Source organism: Nycticebus coucang, chromosome 18 (genome assembly GCF_027406575.1).
Source record: "Nycticebus coucang isolate mNycCou1 chromosome 18, mNycCou1.pri, whole genome shotgun sequence".
Classification (NCBI taxonomy): Eukaryota; Metazoa; Chordata; class Mammalia; order Primates; family Lorisidae; genus Nycticebus; species Nycticebus coucang.
The window spans coordinates 40,340,726-40,364,942 of NC_069797.1; the positions used below are offsets into that span (position 1 = coordinate 40,340,726).

A 24,217-nucleotide genomic window follows, 5' to 3' on the forward strand; every position below is an offset into this window, starting at 1 on the left:
AAATCAATTCAATCTTTTTCCTTATTTATGAATTCTTATTTACTTGGTCTAAAGCAGAGCAAAAGCATTTTTTTTAAAATTCCCTATGAGATAACCATTGCCCCAGTGAGGAATATAGTTTCATGTATTTGTTTTCATAATGTGTTCCACATGCTGAGAGTTCAGTAAATGATTTATTCTTAAATCTATTACTTTTCTGGAACTTACTTTTTAGAAAAAGATTAAGATTTTAATTAACTTTTGGGTTATTTGCTTCTTCCCCATGAAGATGGTGCAAGATATACAGTACAGCCATTTTGAAGAAGTAATAGTGCCACCGTTCAGAAAATTGGTCTTCCCCCAGGTTAATTTGTTTTCCTCCAGAAAAATCGCTTTGTTCTTGTTACCTATGTTCTTTTTTTTTTTTTTTTTTTGAGACAGAGTCTCACATTGTTGCTGTGGCATCACAGCTCACAGCAACCTCCAACTCTTGGGCTCAAACAATTCTCTTGCCTCAGCCTCCCGAGTAGCTGAAACTCCAGGAGCCTGCCACAATGACTGGCTATTTTTAGAGACGAGGTGATGCTCTGGCTCAGGCTGGTCTCAAACTCCTGAGCTCAGGCAATCCATCCATTTAGGCCTCCCAGAGTGCTAGGATTACAGACGTGAGGCACTGTCTGGCCACTGCATACGTTCTTGAACTTAAATAGTGTCTGCATAACTATCACATTGTTGGAAGGCCAAATCCTTTATAAATTTATACTCACTTTTCTATTACATTTATATTAAGTTTATGCATTATTAATTACTGTTTAAGAAATGTGTAGTAATACATTTCAAGATGATTAGATTCTCTTCAACCATACCTGAGCAAACAATTTCCGTCAAGTTTTCTCTAAGTTTGGCATTTAAGAGAATTTCAAGGAATAATATAAGAAATTGTATCTCATATTTTGAGTAGCTTTGAAAATGTTATATGATACCTATGTTTCTTTTCTTTCTTTCTTTTTTTTTTTTTTTTAAGATTTAGTGATGCTTACTCTGTGTCAGACATCATCATAAGTGCTCTTCAGGCAAAACATTGGAGTTTTACACTTTAAGGGGAAACTTTTTACTATCCTTGCTTTTTTGTCTGTTTGGTGCTTTGAGAAAGGCACTTGCTGTGTCATCCAGGCTGGAGTGCAGGGGAGCTTACTGCAGCCTCAAATATCTGGCTGCAAGTGAATCTCCTGCTTCAGCTTCCCGAGTAGCTGAGACTACAGGTATACACCATCACCAGCTAATTTTTTATTTTCTTTGTGGAGATAGGGTCTTGGTATGTAGCCCAGGACAGAAGCAGCCCTCCCACCTTGGCCTCCCAAAGTGCTGAGATTACAGGCAGGAGTCTAGGATTCTAAATAAAATCTACATGAAACCATTCCCATAATAATATTTCTTATTCTGAAGTATTCAGTCCATAGCTTGAATTTATATAAATAGTTGGCAAGAAAACAGGATGATAAAAATATTTATGTATTACCTGTCATTAAATCTGTTAGGTTGAATTTCAAATAATTTGTCAATAGAATGATTGTAACAGCTTTTCTAAGGCTGCAATCTTTGCCTCCAGAGATTGTAGACTGTACCATATGCTTTTAACATGACACAGTGAATAAAATTATAATACCCTTTTGGACTTGGAGAACATGGGCTTTTCTTTACTTCTTTCCCAAAAGCTCCAAACAAAAATGGTCTGTCTTTCTCTTCTACTATAGGAATTTATTGCTCTCAGTGTCCTCCACTGCCTGAAATGTCACCCCTCCTCAGGTTTCTTCTTTCTCCCCTTCCTCCACCCTTATTTTTCTTGTTATTCCTTCTAGTCTTTCAGTGAAACAGCTAATCTTATTACTGCTTTTTTTCTATATGTTGAGCAAACTCCTATATATCATAGAATGTTAGGGTCACTGGCTTTTTTCAACTGTGTTGTTTCTGGATGCTCTGGGAAATTTTTTTTTCTCCAAACATCAAAGGATCTTGTTTAATTTTAATTGACTTCTGTATCTGAAACTATCTGAAATTATCCTAGAAGTCTATTTGTAAAAGTTTCACCCATTGGGCGGTGCCTGTGGCTCAGTGAGTAGGGCCCCAGTCCCATATACCGGAGGTGGTAGGTTCGAACCTGACCTGGCCAAAAACAGCAAAAAAAAAAAAAAGCTGGGTTCAAAAGTTTCACCCATGGTGAGAAATTTCCTCATTTTCAGAATCAGTAACTCCTAAAAGGCCTATGGAACACCAACTTTAATAGGATAATTCTACTTTGAGAATGACTTTTTTTCCTCTCTGAATTGGATTTTCTGTTTTCTAAAAATAGGGGCCAGGATTCACCTTTTTCTCTACATAATACTTCTTTTTATGCCTTATACATATGTATGCTACATGTTTAATGATCTTAGATAATTAAGTTACTTTTTAAAAAGGTTATCTGGATCAGGCATGGTAGGTAGGATTATAGAATAATCCTAGCACTCTGGGAGACCAAGGCAGGTGGACTGCTTGAGCTCAGGAGTTTGAGACCAGCCTGGTAAGAGCAAGGCCCCATCTCTACTAAAAATAGAAAAAAATCACCCAAGCATTGTGGTAGGTGTCTGTAGTCCTAGCTACTTGGGAGGCAGAGGCAAGAGAATCTCTTGAGTCCAAGAGATTGAGGTTATGTGAGCTATGACAATGCCACAGCATTCTACCCAGAGCAACAGAGTAAGACTTTATCTCAAGAAAAATAAAAATAAAAAACCAAAAAGGTTATATGCAATTAAAAGGAAGTTTTCATATAGCAATTAATAAACACATACATATTTAATTAATATATATATTCAGAAAGGACTGCCTTCACACCACTGACATTTTTTTACTATCTTATTAATAAGATGCCACAGTTCTCTGTCTCCTTCTTCTCCAGATGAACTGATACTCTCTTCCCACATTAAGTTAAGCTTTCTTTTTTTTGAGACAGAGTCTCACTATGTTGCCCTCAGTAGAGTGCTATGGCGTCACAGTTCACAGCAATCTCAAGCTCTTGGGCTTAAGGGATTCTTTTGCCTCAGACTCCCAAGTAGCTGGGACTACAGGTGCCTGCCACAACGCCCGGATATTTTCTGTTGCAGTTGTCATGGTTGTTTACCTGGCCCCGGCCGGAATCGAACCCGCCACTCTAGGTGCATGTGGCTGATGCTGTAACCACTGTGCTATAGGCGCTGAGTCTAAGGCTTCATTTTTAAGGAGATATTAAAGTCTGCATTTGACTTATATATATATACTAGACAAAAAATAATAGAATGCCAGAGTGTAGAAAGGAATATAGAGATTCTTCCCTGTACATCTTTCCCTTACTACTCTCCCTAAATTTCTTGTATGAAAGGGTTATGGCAGATAAGAACCAACTGAGTGCATGTTCTTATCAGTGCGCTCTGTTTATAAGGGACATGCTGCTAAGAGCAAGACCTCTACCATGTTCCTACAGAAAACAAAAAGTAATACAACCAAGACAAAAACTATGTTACTGAGTCTATAACTTAGTAAGACATTAGTAACCACTCATTCTAACAAAATGTGTTTCAAAATAAATACTGAAGCTTTAACCCTCTCTTCAATGTTCTTGTTTCTCTACTTATACTCACCATCGTTTTCTATCTCAGTGTCTTTTAAGCCTGTGGTTCCCTAACCCCTGGGCCTTCGATCAGTCCAAGGCCTGTTAGAAACCAAGATACAGAGCTCTGCCTCCCTTCCCCCAAACCCTGACTCCCTGTTCATGGAAAAACTGTCTCCCATGAAACTGGTCCCTGGTGCAAAAAAGGTTGGGGACCATTGCTTTAAGTCATTTGCCTATTTTTATTCCTTCAGAGGTACCAAACTCCATGTTTCCCAATTACTATAGTTTACATGTGAAACTACACTATTAAACTCTGCAAAAGGGAAAAAGGAGGAATGACAAAGCAAAAAGTGTACAAAGTGTCTACCAATATTCTGACAATAAGCAGTGACACAAAATACAGGAAAAAATATTCATCAAATTATTACAATTTTGATTAGTGATCATTTGCCAAATGACATTGAGTCTATATATCAACTCACTCTCCAAGAATGCAAACATTTAATTCCTGGCATTATTCTTTTCATTTTCTTTCTTTCTTTTCTTTTTTTTTTTTGAGACAGAATCTCACTATGTTGCCCTGGGTAGAATGCTGTGGCGTCACAGCTCACAGCGCAATGTCAAACTCTTGGGCTTAAGCGATTCTCTTGCCTCAGCTTCCTAAGTAGCTGGGACTACAGGTGCCCGCCACAATGCCTGGCTATTTTTGTTGTAGTTGTCATTGTTGTTCGGGGGGCCCGGGCTGGATTTGAACCTGCCAGCTCCGGTGTATGTGGCTGGCACTCTAGCCGCTGAGCTACAGGCGCCAAGCCTATTCTTTTCAATTTTTAATTCTGGAAAAACAAAAACAAAAACAAAAAAAATTTAAAAATCTTTCATATTTTAAGTAAAACTCTGGAATAGTCAATAATGAAAATTTCTTCTTTAACTCTTTTAGAACAATGGTAGATTATCTTTTAGAAATTCTGAGTTCTAATGTTAGTTCTATAATAAACTTAGTTGTGTAGGAAATTTGTATTTCTTACCCAAGGGTCTTCAACTTTTTTTTTTTTTGTGTACAGACAGAGTCTTACTTTACCGCCCTCGGTAGAGTGCCATGATGTCACAGGACTCACAGCAACCTCCAGCTCTTGGGCTTATGCGATTCTCCTGCCTCAGCCTCCCGAGCAGCTGGGACTACAGGCGCCCACCATGACGCCCGGCTATTTTTTTGTTGCAGTTTGGTTGGGGCTGGGTTTGAACCTGCCACCCTCGCTTGTGGCTGAGTGAGTAGGGCGCCGGCCCCATATACCGAGGGTCTTCAACTTTTTGATGGAAAAGGTGAACTAATGAAAGACAATGTAATTGATATAGTTTAGAGGACACAAACTTTAAAGTCAGTCCTTAGGTTTGATCCCAGGTCTTCTACCTGATGAAGACATTCAGGTTATTTTTTGCTCATTCCCAGGTTCTTCACAGGTGAAATGGTTATAATATTACCTTGCTCATGGGGATGCTCTGAGAATTAAATGAGAGGTGAGGTTCATGATATATACAGGCACCTCTATGCTATATATTACCTTTCTCCAGAGTTGCTGCAAGGGAAGAAATTTATGTGGAAGTGTTAAGTACAGAGCCTAGCCCATAGCAAGTATTATATAAATATTCTTTTCCTTTCCTTTCAAATCTTCATCTAAGTTGGAGCATTTTATTACTGGCCAGTAGTCACACATCTAATGAAGCTGAAAATCCTATGAAAAATGTGAGTAACAGGAATCTAACTCACATATTTGACATATTCTTTCCACTGCTGCCACCACTGCATGGAGATGATAAACCAATTGTGTCCTGGTTGCAGACCATACCTGCTCTCTCGTTCTAACCATCCTCTGCACATACAAAAGAATTTGAAAACATGAAGTGAAGTTGTGTGAAACATATAACAATACTTACAAATTATCATAAGTTTTACAAAGAAAACACATGAAACAAATAGAAATACTTAGAAGAGACCTCCACAATTTCTATTAGTAAAACATTATTTCTATTGATAAGCTAACTTCAAAAGTCACAGAACACTATCAAGCATCATACTGATATTTTCAATAATATCCTTTAATAAATTCTCAGTATTTATTATATTTTACATAACATAAAATTATATTGTATTTTACATAATATAAAATTTACCTTTTTTAAATGTAAAACCACAATTTTAGTAAGTTTGAAGATGTGTACAACCATCTTTACAATATAGTTTTAGAACATTTTCATTAACACAAAAGATCACCTGTGCCCATCTTTAGTCAATCCCTATTACTACCCTCAGTAATAGGAAACCACTAGTCTATTTTCTGTCCCTTATAGATTTGCCTCTTCTGAATTATTCATGTAAATGGGATGATACAACACATGGGTTTTTACATTTGGCCTTGCAGACAATGTTTTTGAGGTTCATCTATTATAGAAGGTATCAGCTGTTCGTGCTTTATTCCTCAACAGTATTCTATTACACGTATATACTGCATTTTGTTTATTTATCCAATAGCTAAAGAACATTTGAAACCGGCAGACCAATATCCAAAGTGGCTGCCCCATTTAATATTCCCATTGACAATGTAGGAGAGTTCTAGTTTCCTCACATTCTTGCCCACATTTGTTATTGTCAAGTCTTTTCTACCATTCTAGTGGATATGATGTTGCATTGTGATTTATAAATAACTATCTTTGAGGTAAAAATAACATAACATGAAATTAATGGTTTTAATACATAAAAGCATACAATTCAGTGCATTTAGAACATTCAAAATGTTATGGAACCACAACCTTTTATTTATTTCTTTTTGAGTCAGAGTCTCACTTTTTCACCCTCGGTAGAGTGCTGTGGCATCACAGCTCACAGTAATCTCAAACTCTTGGGCTCAAGTAATCCTCTTGCCTCAGTTTTTCATCTTTTTTTTTAGTAGGGATGGGGTCTCACTCTTGCTCTGGCTGGTCTCAAACTACTGACTCAAGCAATCCACCTGCCTCAAACCACAACCTTTTATTAAGCTCCAAAAATTTTCATATACCTCAATTAGTCATCCATCTTTATTAGTAATAAAGAGCAGTTATTCCCTATTACCCATTTCCTCCAGCCTTGACAACTATCGATCTGCTTTCTGTATCTATCAATGTGTCTATTTTGGATGTTTCATATAAATGGAATAATTCAATATATGACCTTTTATATCTGGCTTCCTTCATTTAGCATATTCGTGAGGTTAATCCATCTTGTAGCATATATTAATACTTCATTCCTTTTCATAGCAGAATAATATTACATGGCATGTGTATTCCATGTCTTGTTTATACATTCATCTACTGATAGAAGTAAAGACTATTTCCACCTTTTGGATATTATGAATAGTAATATCCATAGGAACATTGTGTTCAAGTATTTGTTTGAGTAATTGTTTTCAATTCTTTTGGGTATATTGTGGGGTTATATGGTAATTCTATGTTGAGGAACAAATTGTTTTCCACAGTGGGCGCACCACTTTACATTTTCACCAGGAATACATAAGAGTCCCAATTTCTCCACATCCTTACCAAAACTTTTCATTTTTGTAATTATAACAATCCCAGTGGGTGAGGAGTAGAATTTCATTGTGGTTTTAATTTGTATTTCCCTACTGACTAATTATGTTGAACATCTCTGCACGTGCCTGATGACCATTTGAACATCTCTGGAGAAATGTGTATTTGAATCCATTTTTAGCTGCCTATTTTTTAACTGGTTGTTTGCTTTTTGTTATTATAGTCTTTATATATTTTGGTTATTAGACCTTTATTAGATACATGATTTGCAAATACTATCTCTCATTAATGTAGGTTTTGCCTTTTCAGTTCTTTGATAATGCCCTTTAATGCACAAAAATTTTTACTTTTGATGAAATCCAATTTACTTTTTCTTTGGTTGTTCATGCTTTTAGTGCCATATCTAAGAATCCATTGCAAAATCCAAATGACTTTTGAAGGAATAGTTTTGTATTATTATACAATCTGCATTATTTTGTATGTTCTGGAATGGAAATGAAAGCAAGGAATAAAATAGTATTTTAGAATATTTCCATTTTGTAAAATTTTAAATGTATTACAGGCATATATTTAAGTGAATGTGAATATTAAACATGTCAACAGTAATATTTGTATATACAGAGATTATAAACTTTTTTGCTTAGCACTATTTTCTAATTTTTCTACAATATGAATTTTTTTGTACTAGAGAAAACTGGCTATCTTTTATCTTAAGTCTTTTTTACTTTAAAGAATTTGATTTCTAAATTAGTCCAATCCTTTGTATAAGAAGGGTTTTTAAAAATAAAAATACATCACTATGTATCCAATTTTTTTGTGATAATTACATTAAAGTGGGACATGCTGTTACTTAGTAACTAATATATTTCGCATGTTTGAAATTTCAACTACAGAATGAAAAATACCCAGACTGAAACTGCAGATTTACCTAATGATTTGTCCTTCTTCTTCCGGAGTAGCTGGTCTTAATCCCAGAACTATGTGACACACCTGTGGGGAAAAAACATTAATCAAACTTTATTAATTGCCTAATATTTCATATTCTCTGCATGAGATCCACTTTCTAGATGGGAATCTAAATTAGCAGCAGCTTTTAACTGACAAATTACCAATGATTCACCTGAACAAATTTTGATTCTAACTGTGTAGTTTTTGTTTTTCTTTCTTAAAACAAACCACTCCGGGCGGCGCTTGTGGCTCAGTGAGTAGGGCGCCGGCCCCATATGCCGAGGGTGGTGGGTTCAAACCCAGCCCCGGCCAAACTGCAACAAAAAAATAGCCGGGCGTTGTGGTGGGCGCCTGTAGTCTCAGCTGCTCGGGAGGCTGAGGCAAGAGAATCGCGTAAGCCCAAGAGTTAGAGGTTGCTGTGAGCCGTGTGACACCACGGCACTCTACCCGAGGGCGGTATACAGTGAGACTCTGTCTCTACCAAAAAAAAAAAAAAAAAAACCACTCCAAAGGAGGCTAACATTCAAATCTCTACGTAGAAACAGAAGGGAGAAAATGGGGGAAAGGAAGAGAGACAGGGAGGGAAGAGTAAAAAGGAAGAGAAGGAGAAAAGAAAAAAAAAAAGTAATTTTCATAATATTTCATTAATATTTGGGGGGATGGAGGAGATAGGCTGTACTCTGTTGCCTGAGTTCTAACTGGTACCATCTGGTACCATCATAGCTTACCACAAACTCAAATTACCAGGCTTATGCAATCCTCCTGCATCAGCCTCCTGAGGAGGCAGGAGAACTAGCATGTACCAACACACTGGGCTAATTTTTTCTATTTTTAGCAGAGACAAGGTCTTGCTATTGCTTAGGTGATTTTGAATTCCTGATCTCAAATGATCCTCCTGCCTCGGCCTCCCAGAATACTGGGATTATAGGCATGAGCCACCACTCCCGGTCCACATATATTTTAATATAAAGTATATTTTCGGGTGGCGCCTGTGGCTCAAGGAGTAGGGCGCTGGTCCCATATGCCGGAGGTGGCGGGTTCAAACCCAGCCCCAGCTAAAAGCCCAAAAAAAAAAAAGGATATTTTCATTGTAGTAAAGTAACAACTGGATGGATGTTCCACATAAATCTGTTGACAGGTATTCAGGTCATTTTTTGGTTTGGGCTGTAATAAAGACCACTTATAAGACCATATTTGTATTTGTTTTGGTGCTCAGATATCCGTGTTTCTGCAGGGTATATACATCAGGTATAGGTGAGTTGCTAGATCACAGATATACACATGTCTATCATTTATAAATACTGCCAAACAATTTTCAAAGTGCTTATAACAATTTATATTCCCACTAGTAATGTGTGAGAGGTTCCACTTGCTTGTTATCCTCGACAATACTTTGTATCACTTAAAAACTAAACATCTGGTGGTGACTTTGAAAGTAGCACTCCAAGCGTGGCTGTAATATATTTTTCCAAGATAACTAAAAGAAGTCAGTCTCTTTCTATAGATTAAGTATTTGGATTTTTTTTATAGTAACACTACAGGTTTTTTGCATATTTTTATTCTAGAATTCTGTATTTTTCTTACTGATTTTTGGTTTTTGTATGCCCAGATAATGGTTTTTTGTTGGATAAAAAAAGTGCAAATATTTTCTCCCACTTTGTAACTTACCTTTTCATTCTCTTAATGGTATGTCTTTATAAAAATTTATAAACTTTGAAGTCAAAGTTAATCTTTTTCTTTATGGTTAATGCTTTATGTGCCCTGTAGAACTCTTTGCCACCTCAAAATCACTAAAATATTTTCCTGCAATTTTATTAAAAGTTTTAACTTTTCACATTTAGATTTGTATCTTATATGCAATTAATTTATGTGTGGTATGAGGTAGGAATACTGATGCATATTTTTTTCTACTTTGCTATCAATTGACCCAGCACCATTTATTTAAAGAACATCCTTTCCCTTACAGCATTATAGTCTTTAAATGACCACATGTGTAGGTCTACTTACAGAGTCAAGATTGTTCCACTTATCAATTTGTCTTATTTTATGCAAATATCACATTGTCTTAATTATTGTTGTTCTGTAAGTCCTAGTATCTGGTAACATAAACCCCCTAACTTTGTTTTTCAATATTATCTTAGCTATTCATGGCACTCTGCATTCTATGTATTTAAAATCATCTAACAACAATGACAATAGTCAACTTTTTAGGACTATGATAGCACCAAATGTATAAATCAAGAAGAATTAACATCTTTATAATATTGAGCCTTAAAATTTATAAATATGGATTCATTATTCCCTCTATATTGGTTTTCTATTTCTATTGCTCCTGTAACAAATCACCACAAGAACAACTCAGTCTCAGTCTCTCTTATTGGGCCCACCTGAATAATGTAGGCTACTTTCCCCATCTCTGAATCCTTAACGTGATATATCTGTAAAGTCCCTTTTGACATGTAAGATAATATATTCACAGATTCCAGGAATTGGAGCATAGATATTGGGAGGGGAACACATTATTCTACTTACCATACTCTTTAGAATTTGGTATTTTTTAACAAATATACAAAAGAGAGGACTCTGATTATGTTTGGCAAGCTTCTTGGCAAAAAAGGAGTGGAAATAATGATAGTATCTCACTATGTATTCAATCCAGGTTAAGAAAAAAAAATACTACGTACTCAGGAATGGTTTTTGGAATAATTCTATTGACACTTACACATGCAAGGTTTGAAATACTGCGGACACTCTGCCAAGTGTGAGATCTTGGTAAATGAGTATAATCCAGTATTGTATCACTAAATTTACCACCTGACTCTATCAATTTGAAGATACAAATAGAAAATAAAGCAATTTAGAATAACTGTCTACCTACTCATATATTAAATGAACATACCATATAATTGTGAAAGCATATCTGAATATGTGATAAAGCAAGTATAGTGAAATGTAATGGTAAAATTTAGGTAGTAGGTAGATTATAGTGTCCACAGAAAAACTCTTTCAGCTTTTCATAATAAAATATGCTGGAAACACAACATATAAGCAAATCTCAAGAAGATGTTTATTTAAAGTTAGAGCCATAAAAATAGTGCCACTCCATAATCCCTGATAAGAATGACAAAACAGGAAAGGCAACACCAAAAGTAAAATGCTGTAGCATGTGAAAGCCACAAGATGACTCAGACAACTTAAGTGATCAAAATGTTCATATACTGAATATGAGATACAGCAGCTTTAAAAGTAACAACAGTGAGGCTGGGCGTGATGGCTCATGCCTATAATCCTAGCACTCTGGGAGGCCGAGGCAGGTGGATTGCTTGAACTCAGGAGTTTGATACCAGCTTGAGCAAAAATGAGACCCTGTTTCTACTAAAAATAGAAAAACTGAGGCAAGAGGATCGATTGAGCCCAAATTGGAGGTTGGAGGTTGCTGTGAGCTATGATGCCACGTACTCTACCCAGGGGAACAGCTCAAGACTCTGTCTCAAAAAAAAAAAAAAAAGTAACAACAGTGAAAGAGCTTGCAGAACCTACTACTGAAGATACTTTAAAGGAGATAAAAATAGTTGATCAATTTTCATGTTACCATGTCAGTTCTGTTTGTAGTGATGATCTACATTCTTTTCTTATATATTTTATTAAGCTATCAACTTGAATCCCTGTTGATTATAAGTGACAGTTATGTAACTGGCTTAAATGGACATTATAGACTTATCGGATTGTATCTATTTTAAATAAACGAAAATTAGTTATTAGCTCTTGGAAAGAGACCAATTTCCATTTATTCCAACATAAATGTGTCACAGACAAATTATTCTTTATTGATAATGAAAGATCATGAGAGATATACCAAATCATTCTAACCTTTATAGGGATACTTCTAAAAGAAAAATAAGAAACTAATCACTATTTAATCAACTTAAATATTTATGAAGAACTATGAAAACTGGGAAAATGTAAATTATCTTTAAAAATCAGAGGAAGAGAACTATTTTAATTAGGAAAATAGTTAAAATCTGGCAAGCTCTATGACTTAATAGTCACTCCTGATAACCTGCCTTCTTTCTCTCTCAATCTTTTTTGGACCTTCTAAAAAATAAAATTGAAGAAACAGCCTTACTGTCAAGACGATCTCCTAAATCAGCGGTTCTCAACCTGTGGGTCACGACCTCTTTGTAACAATGAAAATACATCCTGCATATCAGCTATTTACATTATGATTCATAACAGTAGCAAAATTACAGTTATGAAGTAGCAATGAAAATAATTTTATGCTTGGGGGTCACCAGAACATGAGGAAATGTATTAAAGCGTTGCGGCATTAGGAAGGTTGAGAACCACTGTCCTAAATGGAAATACTGAATATTTTTAAAAATTTACAGTTACCTTCTTATGATTCATCTTTCTATTCACACTGTCTTACTTATTAGGAAGGGCCTTACAATGAAGAAAAATAGCAAATTATGATGCTTTCTGCAATTTAAATTATTCTCTATGTCTATATGCTGCTCTATCCTAAGTACGAGATAAACAAACACAATCACCTACATTCTACTTTACTATATCCAAGGGTCATGATTTTGAGAAGCTTCGGCAGGCACTCATGCTCTATTTTACCAGCTTTTAGAGAGGACAGATAATAGGATGACATAGTTCGGGCTTTTTATAACATATAGTTTTGCCGACTACATACAACAACCATAGCTATTAAAATGGAAAAGATTTAAAACTAGTGATACTACTACCCTCTATATCTGTCGTTTACCTAAAACCTACCTGGAATAAGAGATTCAAAAATTCATTGGCAAGAACATTTTTCACACTCCAGATCTGATAGTCTTCCAGAGTAAGATGACCAATCTGAAAGAAAAACGGTAAAAAAGATCTCATACTGAGAACCTTTTGTATTTTATAGTTTTTGAATAAAATTTGGTTTAATAAGCTTACATTAGTTGTTTCTGCAAGCAATACTTTACAATAGCCATTATGTGTTCACCTAAAAAGTTAGCTATACATTTAAAAGTAACAAAACTTATGCAAATCCCATTTGTACTTTTATTCAAGCAGTCAATGATAACAAGACAGCTTATTATTGATAATTTTTTCTCTAATAACACCTGGAAAATAACTTACAATATTTCTGTTTCAAGGGTTAATTATGGAAAATCACAAAAGGCCCTAGGTAGTAAATGAAATAATTACTAATTTTGAAGCCAAAAAGTAGACACTCTGGATCATGCTCTTTCATCTTAATAATGTACCTTTTTAGAAACATCTGGCAACTCTAAGAAACTTCTTGGAAATTTAAAGTAACTTTATATCATGATTAAATATCTATATTTCTGGGGCGGCGCCTGTGGCTCAGTCGGTAAGGCGCCGGCCCCATATACCGAGGGTGGCGGGTTCAAACCCGGCCCCGGCCAAACTGCAACCAAAAAATAGCCAGGCGTTGTGGCGGGCGCCTGTAGTCCCAGCTACTCGGGAGGCTGAGGCAAGAGAATCACTTAAGCCCAGGAGCTGGAGGTTGCTGTGAGCTGTGTGAGGCCACGGCACTCTACCGAGGGCGATAAAGTGAGACTCTGTCTCTACAAAAAAAACAAATCTATATTTCCTCAAAATTCAATTTAACATTTTTATAAATTGAAAATACATACAGAAGCCAATATAAATATTATTTGTCTACAAAATTAGAGCCAAATGTTTGTTACTTCGCGTGTTCAACAATTACCTAACAATCCTAAATGAACAATGCTTTTAGCTTTTATTAATGATATTGCTATATTCTCTTTTTACTATATAATATCATGTGATATGTAAGATTTTAATTCACCATGATTATAATTAGTGGCTTTTTTGATACAATTTCTATTTGGATACATTACTACTAATCTAAATGTTGGCTAAAATCAGAAAAGCAATTTTTTCCCTCTTTGCTTTCCTAACTTCTTTACAATGCAGAAGTAAACAAATGTAAGATCATTCCTGTATGTTTGCTCAAATGCATTTTATAGCAAAATTTTATATAAAGGTAATGCAACTGTATAGTTTAATTAAGATATATGGATATATTATAGATATTTAATGAATTTCACAAACAGTAAGAAATACTGCCCAATTTCTTAAAAAAATTTAGATAACTAAATCAATAAAGATGTTCCAGTAACATTATTTACCCTCATTTTCTTTTATGCCTCAAATATACTGGTGGCAATCTTCAATATTAACAAGAAAAATATATTCACATTGTTTTTAAAATAGAAAAAAAGTAGACTTGCAGATTCACTGAAGTGTATATTTCAACTATCTTATAACCAAACAACAGAATGTGAGGGATTTAATAGTTATGAAAATCTTCCAAGTCCAGGTAGAGAAATAAGCTAAATGGAAAAGAAGAAAAACAAAAACTCCTCATTTTTGTTGTTTCAAATAAGCTCATGTTCAAGAAGTAGAAGACAAGGAGGGGAGTGAGCAAACCATCAGATTATGACTAATAGTGAATCACATAATCTTTTTATTATGAACACTTTTTAAAATTTTCCTTCTCACCTATAACAATGAAGAAGTGGTCTAAAGAGACCCCCCCCAAAAAACACAGTATAGCAGGCTCTTGAATAATGTTCCTTTGAGCCACAGGCACTGCCCAGGTTCTTGAATAATGTTTGGTTCAAGGTCGTTTCAATGTAATACTGATGAGAAAAAAAAATGATTTCCTGCTTGGACCATTATCCATGTGGAGTGTACACATTCATCCCGTGTTTATGTGGGTTTTCTCCCACATCCCAAAGATATATACATTAGGTTAATTCAAGTGTTGAAATCATCCAGTAGAGTGAAAGATCTGCTGCTACAAAGGGGAGTGTTAATAGCGGCACCATGGCAACAGAAGAGCCTTGAGGGCTATGTGGGATTTGCCAATCTCCCAAAGGAAGTATATGTTAAATCAGTGAAAAGAGGGTTTACATTCACACTTATGGTAGTAGATGAATCTGGATTGGGAAAGTCAACATTAATCAACTAATTATTCCTCACAAATTTGTATTTTGCAGAGTATCTAGACCAGGGGTCCTCAAACTTTTTAAACAGGGGGCTAGTTCACTGTCCCTCAGACTGTTAGAGGGCTGGACTATAGTTAAAAAAAAACAAAACTATGAACAAATTCCTATGCACACTGCACATACCTTATTTTGAAGTAAAAAAACAAAACAGGAACAAATACAATCACACTGCCTCATGTGGCCTGCGGGCCATAGTTTGAGGACTCCTGATCTAGACCCTTCCCATAGAATAAAAAACTACCTAAAGTTTTAATCAAGAAGATGGTGTTAAATAGCCAAGTGTTGTGGTGGATGCCTGTAGTCCCAGCTACTTCAGGAGGCTGAAGCAAGAGGATCGCTGGAACCCAGGATTTTGAGGTTGTTGTGAGCTATAATCATGCTACGGCACTCTACCTAGGGTGACAAAGTGACACTCTGTCTCAAAAAAAGTTCAAAAACTGAAGGACTGAAGCTGAGCTCCAGTGGTGCCACGAGCAAATGAAACAGAAGTTTGAAAGCAAGTCACAAAGAATTAGGGATAAAAGTTACCAGTTTGAGGATAATTAAGCAAACTGCGAAGCTTAACAATGCATTTTAAAACAACAGAACTCTTCAAGAACCTTGGAAAATAAAAAGAAGAATGGTTTAAAATCTTTTAAACTGTACTGATCACCAGTTACACATTAATTCCCAAGATGAGAGCTTGGACAGCAGTGGTCATTCAATCCATTTGACCAACCTGCATTAATTTCATCGATAATGATAGGTTTAACAGAATGAAAAAAATTAATTTTTGTCATTGTTCTTGATGAAGATTAAGATGCCTTGAATTGTCTAGGGCAGTGATTTTCAACTGTGCACTGTGGCATACGGGTGTGACATGAAAAATTTTGAAGATCATTATTTTTTATAAAAGCACAGTAAGTGCATTCTTCTTATTCTTTTTTTGATGAACATAATTTAATAATAGTGTAGAAATTTAACTACAGGTTCAAGTGTGCCGTGAGATTAAAAAAAAAGGATGAAAAACACTGGTCTAGGGTGTTGTGCACTTACAAAGTATTGATAACAGCTCTAAGTCCTTTCTGATATTTCCCTTTCCTTTATTTTAATTAAATAGACATCACGCCTGTAATCCTAAGCACTCTGGGAGGCCAAGGCAGGTGGACTGTTTGAGCTCAGGAGTTCCAGACCTGCCTGAGCAAAGGCAAGACCCCATCTCTACTAAAAATAGAAAAACTGAGGCAAGAGAATAGCTTGAGCCCACGAGTTGGAGGTTGCTATGAGCTATGACACCACAGCACTCTACCTAGGGGACAGCTTGAGATTCTGTCTCCAAAAAAAAAGGTATCCTTAACGCAAGAGAACATTTTCCTGTTGTACATTCTGGAGTTTGACCGCTTACAGGATATTCCAAAATAAAAGGACCCTGAAAGGTTTTCTTTGAGGATAATTTGCAAATATGATGCAAACTATGCTTCTATTATAGTGAAAACACAAAGTTTCCATTCACACAGCCTAAACAGTAATGTAGTCTAACACAGTTGACCCTATTTCTTGACACTTTCATCAGTTAAAAATGCACATGGGGGAAAAAATTGTATGTTTACAGTGCACCTAGAGCTTTTTTACAACAACTTTTTTTGTTGTTTTTGTTTTGGATCCTTTAAATATGTATTATTCCCATTTGTTTGTGTTTGTGTCCCTATAGCTGGAATCTCATTATTACTTCATGTTTGCATTTAACATTTAATTTAGATGTAAATTAAATACACTGGCCCTGCTAAAATAGAATACTGCATATTTTATATTTTAAATGATACACAGGAACCAACAAGAAATTTCCTTTAAATCCCTTTTAATAACAAAATTTGGGCAGATATTATCTTGTTTTATTAATCTTAAATGTATGTATAGCTTACCTTTATTTCAATGTTTAATATTAAAAATGTTTTGCATCTTTATTTAGTAGTTTGTTAATGTTTTTGTGACCAGAAATATGCTACAGGAAGTTAGCTCCTGTTTATATTAATTAGCCAATGGAAAAATTGGTTCCCAAGAACTTATTGACAAAATTAAAAGAGGACTTACTGTATAAGAAGTTAAGAATATCTGTATCTATAATATAAGAAGCCCAAAAGGATCTTTGACATAGAGGCTTGTTGTTCATGATACAATTCTATCAGAACTGTCAATTACTTCCATAACCATCCACCATTTGTATTCTTTTAATCTTTGAAAATTACTTTTTGAATACAGTGATGTGGTTTTAAAACAGACAGGAATAAATCATAACATACTCATGACAGAATACTATGTAGAGGCTGAAAAGACTAAGGTTAATCTCTACATAAATAGTTTTATACGTAACATAAAAAAAGATGCTTAATAAACATTTGTGAATTTTAGGAAAAAAAGAAAAGAATTGTTGCAGAATAGTTATATAGTATTATTCAATTTTTAAAACACAAATTTTAAATACATATAAATTTACCCTATGCTTGAGAGTGGTCAGAATAGTATTATCTTCTCCTCCACCTAACGAGAGTAACCAAAATTTACTTCTTTAAAAAAAAAAAAAAAATACGCCAAAGGATCTGCAAGATCTGACACATCATAAACTTCATTTAGATGTCAAAGATAAAGATGTGTTATGTAACTTAACGGATTCCTCTAATAAATTTTAGTTCATTATGGAGTCTTACAATGAATAATCAAGGACTAAAATTCTAGGACAGAAAAATGAAGAATACCAACTGAGGGAGAAGTTATGTTAAAGAGAAACTATATTTCAAAATGTTACTTTTAATGACAAAATTAACACATAGTATATATTCATTGAAATTTTGTAGCATTTAGCATTTAGAACAGCCATGAAAACCATAGCAAAATATGAAAATGTAATTTCTATTCATTTTGTTTTGTTGCTTGAAAATCTAAGATATTAATATGAAAAATAAAAGAAATATAATTTTAAAAGTATGAATTAATTTATATGTAATAATTTACATAGGATAAGAACTTTCTGTATCAACAGAAAAATGCTTCCGATGATAAAAAACTATTTTAAAGATGATAATCTGATTCTAGTAATCACAAATATTCAATAAACAATTTACGTGTTGAAAGCACATAGACAAAGGTATGTTAATGTTGAAAAAGGAAGAAAAATCATAAAAAGAAATAACAGACACTACCATATGAATTTGTCACATGTACAGTGATGCTGAAAACCCTATTTGCTACACTGATATTTGAGTAATAATTAATATTCACTATAAGAATATATAGGTGGCGCCCGTAGCTCAGTTGGCAGGGTGCCAGCCACATACACTGAGGGTGGTGGGTTCGAACCCAGCCCCAACCAGCTAAAAACAACAATGCAACTGCAACAAAAAAACATAGCTGGGCATTGTGGAAGGCACCTGTAGTCCCACCTACTTGGGAGGCTGAGGCAAGAGAATCACTTAAGCCCGGAGGTTGCTGTGAGCTATGATGCCACAGCACTCTACCCAGGCAACAGTTTGAGACTCCGTCTCAAAAAAAAAAGAATATACAGCATTGGCTGGGTGCCCGTAGCACACTGGTTACAGTGCCAGCCACATATACCGAGGCTATCGGGTTCGAACTCAGCCTGGGCCAACTAAACAATGACAACTGCAACAAAAAATAGCCGGGCAATGTGGCAGGCGCCTGTAGTCCCAGCTACTTGGGAGGCTAAGGCAAGAGAATCACTTAAGCCCAAGAGTTTGAGGTTGCTGTGAACTGTGATGCCATAGCACTCTACCAAGGGCGACATAGTGAGAGTCTGTCTAAAAAATATATATAGCATTAGGTGGCACCCATAGCTCAGTGGGTAGGGTGCCAGCCACATACACCGGGGATGGCAGGTTTGAACCCAGCCCGGGCCAGCTAAAATAACAATGACAACTGCAACAAAAAAAATAGCCAGGCATTGTGGCATGCGCCTATAGTCCCAGCTACTTGGGAGGCTGAGGCAAGAGAACTGCTTAAGCCCAAGAGTTTGAGATTGCTATGAGCTGTGACGCTACAGCACTCTACCCAGGGTGACAGCTTGAGACTATCTAAAAAATAAATATAGATCATTATGCTTAAAAACTAGAATTGTAAATAGATTTTATTTTCTTTCAATTTAATGGAAGTTTTAATGATTACAGTTAAGTAAGAAATAATCATCTGAGTTTTTCCTTAGGCAAATTCATTGACTATATTATTTATTCGTAAATATCCTCCATTTAAATGTGGCCTTGACTTTCAAAATGGTGTCAACTGATCATGTTATTGTGCTCTACTTAAATCTTTCAAATCTTCTCTATATTTTAGTATAAAGTTCAAATCTTAAATTTTGTACTCAAGGCCCTTCACGATGTGGCCCCAATCTAGGTCTACAGCCTCAAACATACAGTATCTACTGTTCCAGCCAGCATCAAAATATTTGCATTCCAGGACCATAGTGGTTGTTTTATCCTACCACTTCTTATTCCCTCTTTTAGAAATCACTTTTTAACCTTCTACTTCTGTTAACCACAATTAACTAATTATTCAAGTATCAATCCTCGCAGAAATCATCTTGATTCTCACAGTTCAATTTATATTGCCTCTTTTCTATGCTTCCATAATACCCTGGGCTATTTTCAATATAGCCCTGATCACACTTAATATAACTTGTATTTATTTTTACCTAGAGATTACAAACTCCCCAAAGGCAACATATAGTTCTTGATCCACTAGCAGAGGTGTCCCACCTTTTTTCCCTTTGACCCACATGGGAAGAATAAGAGTTATCTTGGGCCACACATTAAATATGCAAACACTAACAAAAGCCAATCAGCCAAAAAAAACCCAAAAAGGGTCTCTGCATACTTTTCATGATATCCAACACCACAGATAAGCAAAAAAGTCCTCAAAAATTAGCATGCGGCTATCCATAGAAAGTAGGTTGGACACCCCTGCAATCCTGCAATAGAGTCTTAGTAATTTTTGAGATTGGGTCTTGCTCTGTTGCCCCAGCTACAGTACAGCGGTGTCATCATAGCTCACTGAAACCTCAAGCTCTTGGGCTTGAGCGATCCTACTGCTTCAGTCTCCGAGTAACTAGGACTAGACATGTGCTACCATACTGGCCTAATTTTTCTATGTTTTATAGAGATGGGGTCTTGCTCTTGCTTAGGTTTATCTCTAACTCTTGGCCTTAAGTGGTCCTTCCTTCTTGGCCTCTCAGAGTGCTAGGACTGTATAGCAGGCATGAGCCATCTTACCTGGCCTCAGTAAATAATTTTTGAATAAATAAATGAATCAGGTAGGATGGAGAACAGTTAGTAACTAGAAAAAGAATGGGTAATATTAGTACATTCTAGTCACCAGTCAATGTGGTTGGCTGAAAAATCCAAGTTCTATCCTAAACTTACCATTTCATTATCATGATTATAGGAGATCAAAGAGCTAAATGACCTTGGTTATTGTTCATAGCAGAGGCAGAAGTGGCAACTCTATCTTATATAAAAATATCTATATGATCATAAAACAGTCAGAAAAGTCATTAGAAATTAAATCTCTACATAAGAAATTTCTTAACAGAGACTCACCAGGGTTTCTGTTCTTATACATAATAAATAGAAGTAGATACCTTAGTTTTTGAGAGCAAGGGGTAACAAAAGGGGGAAGACTGTGTGTGAATTGCCATATAAAACTTGAGCCCTGAAAGTCATTTCTTTTATTTGTTTCTATTGAGAATCAGTTAACAGAGGTATAGTGATTTCTTCTGGAATTGTGATTGAAGGGAAAAAAACGAATGTTATATATATTTTTCTAAATATCTATTTAATAACACAATTGTAGTCTAGATCCTACCAATCTACCTCTTGGTACATGTAGTACCCAACACATGACTAAGTTATTTTCTTTCTTTCTTTTTTTTTTTTTAGAGACAAGAGTCTTCAGTTTGTTGCCCTCAGTACAGTGCCACAGGCACCGCCCCAACTAAGTTATTTTCAATTTCACAGAGACACATAGCCATCACAGTAATGCAAACTAAAGAGTAAACCTATTGTGATAACACTACTAATAAATGTTATCAAATTGAATAATTCAAGGACCTATTCTTTATAAAGTACATGTTTATTCCTGCTTTTACATGCTTATCCTGGCTGCTACTAAAGGAGAGGTGCTTACAAGTATTTTTAAAAGGATTTTTTTTTTTTTTAAATTTCAGAATATTACAAGGGTACATGTTTTGGTTACATAGTTTGCCTTTGTATACTTTAAGTCAAAGGTATAAGTGTGCCCTTCACCCAGAAATTGTTCATTGTAACTATTAAGTATGATTATAAAAAGTTTTTTAGGGCAGCACCTGTGGCTCAGTGGGCAGGGTGCCGGCTCCATATACCAAGAGTGGTGGGTTCAACCCCAGCCCCGGCCAACTGCAACAAAAAAATAGCCGGGTGTTGTGGCGCGCGCCTGTAGTCCCAGCTACTCGGGAGCCTGAGGCAAGAGAATTGCCTAAGCCCAGGAGTTGGAGGTTGCTGTGAACTGTGTGACACCACAGCACTCTACCGTGGGCGATAAAGTGAAACTCTGTCCCTACAAAAAAAAATTAATTATTTTTTAAAAAGTTTTTTTTTTTTTTTATTGTTGGGGATTCATTGAGGGTACAATAAGCCAGGTTACACTGATTGAAATTGTTAGGTAAAGTCCCTCTTGCAATCATGTCTTGCCCCCATAAAGTGTGACTTTAAAAAGTTTTTTAAAGAATATATGCACCACTCAGATTAATCTAAAAAACAGTTCTATCTTCTCAGAAATCTTTATGGCATTCCCAGTTAATCTATCCACCCTTGAAATCACTTCTATCACTATTTGTTAGTTTTGCTTCAACTTTGTAAATGAAATTATACAGTATATATTCATTTTTTTGTTTGGCTTCTTTTGCTCAATATGAGAATACTTACCATAGTAAAAATAAAGATTATAAACTATAGATATCAGGTCTGTATGTTTCTAATTCTTACAAAATGCCTAGTATAGGTTGATAATACATTTTCTTTTCTTTTCTTTCTTTTTTTTGAGACAGAGTCTCAGGCTGTCCCCTAGATAGAGTACTGTGGTGTCATAGCTCACAGCAACCTCCAACTCTTGGACTCAGTTTTTCTATTTTTAGTAGAGATGGGGTCTTACTTTTGTGCAGGCTGGTCTTGAACTCATGAGCGGAGGCAATCCACCCACTTCAGCCTTCCAGAGTGCTGGGAATACAGACACGAGCCACCATGCCTGGCCCAACATGTTTTCATATACGGTACACTTCACAGAGTTGTTTAAAGGTGATGTGGGTGATCTTTAAAGATAACTTAGAGGTATTTTAGCCACAGGTCCAGATAAACACTGGTAGGGATGATGCAGAAGGGATTCAAGCATGTATACAAGCTATACATCCTACTTTAGAGTACATGAAATTTTTAGAAAAAGATCAATTAGTCTTACTAGCTAGACTTACCTTTGTGGTGTCATGTGCATTCAATATGCCTTCTACAATGTCAGAGAGATCCGTATGTAATTCCTTTAAAAACAGCAACCCAAAGGAATAATTAGAAAAGAGTGGATATACTTTTATTTTATTATTCAGTGGCTAAAGTTTACTGTGTTGGTCAAGTATTTTTTAAATTATCATAAATATATTCTCATATTCACCTTAAAAATTAAGATAATTTTCCTATTGTTCCATTCTTACTTTACATAAATTGAATTTGTTAAGTTTCTTTTGAGTAGTATAATACAGCAAATAAAAGCAATAATAAATTCTCTTTTTCTTTTTTGTTTTAATCATTCATTCACTATTTCTGTTGGAAGTATATACATAAGAAAACATACACAATAAGAACTTACAGGGATATCGTCAGTGCGGTTGTCCTTCCAGACCTCTAAAAGTGCAACCACCATGTCTCTCAGTTCAACCCTGGAAAGAACTCCATCACGGTCAACATCAAACACCTTGAAGCAAACTAAAGAAAAGAAACTCTTACGGAAGAAAATTACTTTTTATATTCTTAAGCATGACACATTTTACTAGAAACTTCCTGGGGTGGCCCCTGTGGCTCAAAGGAGTAGGGCAACGGCCCCATATGCCGGAGGTGGTGGGTTCAAACCCAGCCCCGGCCAAAAACCTCAACAAACAAACAAACAAACAAAAAAAGAAACTTCCTTTGTATAATTATTTAGTTTCTCGAGTAAATATATGTATTCTGAGCAGTTCATACCTGGAGCGAACTATACCATTGTCATTAGTAATTGCAACTTTTAGGACTTCCTATACATCATGAATCTACTCCTCTTCAATCATTATCTAAGTTAGGGAGCCTTACTTTTCAGCTGAATCTAGAGCTAAATTCTTTATACACCAGAAAGAAAAGGTTAAGTCACCATACAATAAATATTATACTACCTTATAGGTTTTGAGGAGGTATCTAAGCCCTTAAGTTAATTTCTAATATTCAAAACTGATCATTGCAGTTGTTTCTTGAATGCTTAAAATATCTCATCTACATAGAGAATCTAGACCAGGGGTCCTCAAACTGTGGCCCGTGGACCACATGAGGCGGTGTGATTGTATTTGTTCCCGTTTTGTTTTTTTACTTCAAAATAAGATATGTGCAGTGTGCATAGGAATTTGTTCATAGTTTTGTTTTTTTTTAAACTATAGTCTGGCCCCCCAACGGTCCGAGGGACAGTGAACTGGCCCTCTGTTTAAAAAGTATGAGGACCTCTGACTAGACAATAAACTGATGCAATGATAGAATGCTTCAATTTTATCTCTCCTGTGCACTATTATATATTCAAATTTGTCATGAACAATTTTAACTCTTCAGTGTAGTTCACAAACAAAATGCTAAGAAATTATAAAATCAGTTCTTTGCTAATTAACTGCAAATAAATCACTCTAGCTTAACTTTCAGTTCATCAACAAAAAAACCCTAAAAATGTAAAGAAAAGTTTTATTGTTTTTATTTTTATTTTTTGAGACAGAGTCTCACTTTGTTACCCTTGGTAGAGAGCC

At 35.5% G+C, this 24,217-nt stretch overlaps 1 protein-coding gene across 6 annotated transcripts in view; it reads right to left on the bottom strand.

The window, feature by feature from the left end:
• USP32 (ubiquitin specific peptidase 32) overlaps positions 1–24,217 on the bottom strand; it is a 216,031-nt gene that overhangs the window by 52,532 nt on the left and 139,282 nt on the right. For all 6 annotated transcript variants that reach the window (XM_053570185.1, XM_053570184.1, XM_053570186.1 and 3 more), the window contains 5 exons: positions 23,050–23,165; positions 22,661–22,723; positions 12,893–12,976; positions 8,091–8,152; positions 5,370–5,472 (listed from right to left, as the gene is read on the bottom strand). In XM_053570185.1, the coding sequence (XP_053426160.1) occupies positions 5,370–5,472; positions 8,091–8,152; positions 12,893–12,976; positions 22,661–22,723; positions 23,050–23,165 (428 nt within the window). The remainder of the gene's footprint in view (positions 1–5,369; positions 5,473–8,090; positions 8,153–12,892; positions 12,977–22,660; positions 22,724–23,049; positions 23,166–24,217) is intronic.